This window comes from Mesitornis unicolor, unplaced genomic scaffold (genome assembly GCF_000695765.1).
Source record: "Mesitornis unicolor isolate BGI_N332 unplaced genomic scaffold, ASM69576v1 scaffold15990, whole genome shotgun sequence".
Lineage (NCBI taxonomy): Eukaryota > Metazoa > Chordata > Aves > Mesitornithiformes > Mesitornithidae > Mesitornis > Mesitornis unicolor.
Window position 1 is genome coordinate 20,259 of NW_010160434.1, and position 5,761 is coordinate 26,019.

General features: G+C 40.0%; 2 protein-coding genes across 2 annotated transcripts in view; both read right to left on the reverse strand.

The window, feature by feature from the left end:
* Positions 1 to 2,747, reverse strand: part of PSMG1 (proteasome (prosome, macropain) assembly chaperone 1) — a 9,355-nt gene extending 6,608 nt beyond the window's left edge. Inside the window, exons 1-2 of the mRNA XM_010190004.1 lie at positions 2,677 to 2,747; positions 42 to 278 (exon numbers count right to left, since the gene is read on the reverse strand). Coding sequence (XP_010188306.1) covers positions 42 to 278; positions 2,677 to 2,747 — 308 coding nt within the window. The remainder of the gene's footprint in view (positions 1 to 41; positions 279 to 2,676) is intronic.
* A 348-nt stretch (positions 2,748 to 3,095) lies between these two features.
* Positions 3,096 to 5,761, reverse strand: part of BRWD1 (bromodomain and WD repeat domain containing 1) — a 50,063-nt gene continuing 47,397 nt past the window's right edge. The window contains exon 40 of the mRNA XM_010189992.1: positions 3,096 to 4,246. Coding sequence (XP_010188294.1) covers positions 3,096 to 4,246 — 1,151 coding nt within the window. The remainder of the gene's footprint in view (positions 4,247 to 5,761) is intronic.

The following is a 5,761-nucleotide window of genomic DNA, read 5'->3' on the forward strand; positions in this document are numbered from 1 at the left end:
TCCCCGAAGAGGGTCGCCATCGCCGTCGCCCCGCCGCTCACCGCGCCTGCGCGCCCAAATACCGCGCTCCGCCTGGAGGAGCTCTGGCCCCGCAGAGTTCCCCCCGTGTCTGCTCCCGCCCCCGGAGAAGGGCCGCCTGGCGGCGAGGGGGGCGGTCTGCTGACCTCCCAGTCGCGCTGCACGGTTTCTCCCCGCCTCGCACCCCTTCCCTACCTGCACCCGGACTCGAAGCGGACCTTATCTCTCCGACGCGGCCTGCGACGCCGCCGTGCCAGCCCCTGACGGTAGCCAAGTCTGGGAACGAGAGCGGGGCGAAGTGCTGGAAGCCCCGGCCTCGCAGCGGCCCGAGGGGGCAAACACAGTGTGTGTGTGAGCCGTTCTACCCCATTTCAAACGGAGCGGCCCAGAGCCGCATCCCTCCCCCGGCGGGCGGTGCCACAGCGCACGTAGGGTTTGTGGGGACAGACCTCCACCTGCGCGAAGGTTAAACAGACCAGGAGCGCAAATAAGAGTACAGTGATGTTAGTTTTATGTACAGCTTTACTTTGGTCCGCTTCTCCACGTACATCATAAAACTTCTGCCCTTTCAGTGGTACCTGTTAGGCTAGCCACTACACCAGATTCAGGTCCCACTTAAAAACCAAACCAAACATCTTCCCCCAAAAACCCAGCTTACAAATGCTTCGCAGTAAGAAGCTTTAAATAAAGATACTAGTTTTACAGCTCTATAACACCACTTTACTTCCCTGAGTACAGCTACAGCAAATAAAGAACGCTGAAGGATTAAAGTTACCAGGAAGATGAAAAAACTGCTCTCTGCAAGTAATTATGTCTGCTCCTACTGGCTCTTTACAACCTGGCAGTATGTATAAAATTAGAAAATACAAAATAGCATTTGCTTTGCTTATAAAATAAAGTGTTACAGTCCCTAAGCCAGTAATTCCCTCTTGGATATACAAATACAGAGGCCAGAATTTTCTTTCACAACAGGGATCATCATGAACATACTGTGCACGAGTGCAGTACAACAGGGAATACAGCATCCAAAAAAAGGGTGAGAAAGAAAAGTCTTTTTAAATCTCACCCCGAATCCAAAATACAAACCTACCAGCCCAATTTTATCTGTTTAAACTTAAGATTAATAAAAACTCTGACGTTCAACTTAAGAGCTATTATACCAGTATTTATTCCTATCCTGGAAGTTATACTCCATAGAACATAGACCATAAGCATCTGCTGAACAATTTATGGAAAATATAAAAATACGAGTTGACTTACTCTCTTTTTACAAAGTTGCCCTTAAAAGGGAAGATAAACAAAACCACCTTCAAGTTTCATCACGAAACACAACTGTGTTCATATTTTAGAAGCCAAATTAAAGAATTTAGATAAACATTTATCTTGAATTTACAAAATTCTACTGTATGTTTAAACAACGAAAAATCCTGGAGAGCAAGAACGATATGAACTTGGTTATTTTTGGACTTAATATATAACTTTTAAGAAAAGAAAAAGAGTATTTCTCCATACTGAGATAACATTCTATATACCAAAATGATGTGAGTAAATACACCTTTCGGCACATCCTGTCAGCAGTGTTGTTGGAGAAGCGTTTCTCACCAGCCACTGGTAGGCAGCGTGTGGGACCCAGTTTTCCATTCTTTCACTTCCACTTGTACAAGCAGTTTTGGCATTAATGACTGCAATTAAGCAGCTGCACTAACTTTTTTTTTTCCCCAAAAAACCCTTCCAGATGGTACTACCAGTCCAGTCTGCTGGAAAACTAATTCACAAAATCTCTATTTCAGTTAAAATGAGCTGGGTTAGGATAAATCTAATATTTTAACCTATGTCCTATTGAACAAAGAGATCAGGAATCACCAAGTCTTGCTAAGTACGAGAAAGGGAACTGGCAGAGCAGAGGGAGTAAACCTGTAGTGGAAAGTGGGAACGGAGCAGAGATCCCGAAGTGCCTGGTGCTGGAGTGACGGCAGCGACGGTGCGGCTCCTGCCAGCACAGCTCCAGGGAACGCAAGGTCAGTGTTGAGAGGTGCGACGCGTTCTCCTAGACGATAGCACGGCCAACCAAGAATTTACACATTTATTCCTCATCAACAACAGCCAATTCAAACATTTCGAAAACAGGAGATGTACTGCAATAATCAGAAACTGATAAGCTTTAATCAGTGCCAGGTGTAATAACATTAAAGCACTTGGAAGTTTAAATATGGAAGAACAACAGAAATGGAGCAAAAAGGTCTGGAATGTAAGAATCCTGCACCTCAAGCTTTTCAGGCATAAAGAAAACAGAACAAGTGTTTTGTTTGTTTTTCTGTTTTATAAAGAAAACACACAGGCCCAAGAGTTCACCTGCATTTCATATTCTTAAGTTTACAGTATAGAAGTCACATTAACGATGATCGTACTACCCTCTTTCACCAGCACCGGTGTGCCTTTTTAAGTGGCAAATACGCTTTTTCACTGCGTATCACATTCTAGTTGCATGTTACCGATAATGGAAGTACAGAACATTTAACATCTGTACTAATACAAGTTGTAAAGTTACTAGCCTAGTGACCGTTCATGATTTTTTTGATGCAATGCTAACGTCTGCCAGATTTTCCATAGTGTACAGTATTATTTATAAGCCTGTTGCTATTGTATGTGATTTCATACAGCATCAGAGATGTTTGAAATCTGTTCTTGAATGGTGTATGACCTAGGTAGTATTCCATTGCAGCACCCATCACGATAATACTCAACATACTGCTATTAACCTGTTGCGCAGTGTTTTAACATTTTTTAAACTCTTGTTATATGTAATAAAATACCAGTAAAGACAAAAAATTGCCCCTATAATGAGGCACATTTTGGCATCTGTGCTAAATGCTGCTACATGGGCAGGCAAGTGCAAGTCAAAATATGAAAAGGAGAAAGTCATCATCTAGTCACATTCATATCTTTTTCATAGAAAAATATAAATATATTCCCTGAAATGTAGGACAAAGAAAAGCCAGCATCCATCATGAGTTCTAGTGCTATTACAATTTAAAAATTAAAAAAAAAAAAAAGTGGGCTGGCTTTTCCTTTTAAGGTTACGTTTTGCAATCGGTATCATCTAAACCTCTGTCATCGTCGTCGTCGTCACAATCGTCGTATCTCACAGTCCGTCTACCGCAGTTCCGAGTTCTTATCTTAGAACGCCGATTAGCTCTTCTATATTTGGTGTAATCCAAATCTTCAGAGTCATTTTCTTGGTCGGGCTTCCAACGTTTCCTTCGCTGGGGTCTTTCGGAAGGCTTAAGTGAGTCAGAATAGGTAATTTCTTTTCTAAGAGTTTCCCATTTCCTTTTCCTCTTTCTTGTTTCTGTGGCATTGCTACAGATACTGTTACCAGTTTCAGAGTCTGAATCAGAAGAACAATTGAAACTGGCTTTTGAACTTCCCGCAGTCCCAGGTGCTTCCACATCCTCTGATATCGAGCTTTTTTCATCTTTCTTCCCCTCTGTTTCGGATTCCACCGTTTCTTTGAAGTCATCCGATAATTTTGATCTTTTGAAAGGAGCTCTAGATTTTTTATTTGATACTTCTCTGATATTTTTAGTTTTGTGTTTAGCTAAGTCAGAATCTACCTCCTCTTCAGAGTTGCTCGTATGATGGTTGTGGGCTGAAGCTGACTGACTAGAGCTTGCCCAGTTTCTCCCATTTTCCATCTTGTGGTTTGTGGAATTCTCCTCTGAAGACTCAACTTCGAGCTTTGTAAGAGCTACAGTACAGACTCTTCTGTGTGCCTGCTTGTGGTGATCATCATCCTGCTTTTGAGTCACTTTTATCTCTGCCTCAGATTCTGTTTTTTCATTCTCAGGCTCACTAATGTATTTTCTTTTACGAGCAGATGATTCAAGGCAGGCAAGTTTTTTTCTGCCAGAAAGCTGTTCTCTCTCATTTTCAGACTTTAAGCAAGCATCTATCTCCGAGTTGCCGATCAGTTTCTTCCTGGATGCTGCAGACACATTGCCATGAAGCTGCCTTCTGTTCTTTTTCACTGTGTGATCACTTTCTGAGCTTGATAATTCTTCCTTTGTATCGCTCATTATCTTAATCTTATTAGCTGCCAAAGTGGCACATCTGCGTGGATTTTTCTTCTCAGTCACGTTAGACAGCTTTATGTGTTTCTTGTAGTTAATGATACATGTCCTGTTCCTGAGCACTTTCGCACTTTGTCCGGTCTCCTCAGATGTTGATTCTACAAAATAAGGATGTAAAAGCTCTTTTTAATAACTTACATTCCTGAAATAATTAGTTTATTAAGTATAAAAACTACCACCTTTAATTAAATACACAAAGGTTGTTTGGTGTTTTTTTGTTTTGTTTCTTTAATTTCAACTGTTACATGGACTTTACCTTAAGCCCTTACTAAAAATACAGCCAGCCAGTCCCAGGCATACTTTTAACTCTCAGGATTACTTTTTTGCTTTAAGATAATGAAAGAATTTGAAATTAACATTCTTTAGCATCACTCCAGTAATTAGCTTAGAAATTACAAGTTACCTAACTTAGCAAACACATGCTTTCATATTACTAATACTTCTATCGTTAGAAGCTATCCTTTTCTTATTAGAATGAACTTTCAAATTCAATTATTACATATTTTACAGCTTTCTATTCTAAAAAATAATTATATTTTACATAGACACAAGCCCCAGATGGATTTCACAATTTCAGATTTCACATATATATATATATAAAAAAACATTTAAACTGTTCAGTTCCTTAGCAACTTAAACAGTAAGACTGCTTCTAACAGTGAATCTTCCATTCAGTATTTTTATTTTTAATGTACCATTTGCTTATCTTGGATTTTAAAACAAATATTCAATCTGTAAATAATGTGAACAATTCTACAAAGATAAATGGTTTAAACTTTTCACGTTCTAAGTAAAACAGAATTTTCATAGGTATCAATAAAAAAATTAAAAGTAGAAGTAGTAAATTTATTTGCGTATGTGATAAAATAAACATAATATTGCTATTTTAGCAGAACGGTGTTTTGCAAAGTTAGTTTTCCCAAGATTACTGTCCATTTCATATTTCATTGTAGTTGTTATGGATTCTGAGCAAAATGGAGAAACATGTGCTCCAATAAAGCCCCTACATTATACTAGCCTATTATCTTCTGATAGCAGTCAATTTTGTTCTAGTTTGAACTCATTACTTTTGATGATTCTCTACCTGCACTCACAAACAGAGGGAAAAACCACTGCACCTGCTGTACATTTGCAGAACAGTAGGGCAACTACATATTTTTTCAAGTTGAAGCTCGGGGAAATAAGCTGAGTTTCCAGAGGGCATACTCTCTGGTCTGCCTTCACAGAGGGATGAAACAACCTTGTCTTCTTAACTTGGGTTCAACTGTTTGAACTGCTCACGGCCAAATGCCTTTTGAGAATGACAGCCACCTAGACACAGCAACACTGGCCTGAGACTTAAAACAGAGTAAGGTTCGGTTCCTTGCTCCTTCTGGACAGCTTAGCTACAAGTTGTTTGTGCTCTACTGTTCCCCAGTTCCTCACCTGTGAGGTGAGGACGGGGCAACATTTTCCCCAAATTCTGACAAGAATAATTGCAATGAACACCTATTACAGAAAGGAAAAAAAAACCCAACTAACAACCAACAAACCACAACCAACCAAAAAAACCCCTTACGGGACACAAATTCAAATGTCCAGCTTGAGTACCAATATTAAAAATCGCTTCAGAT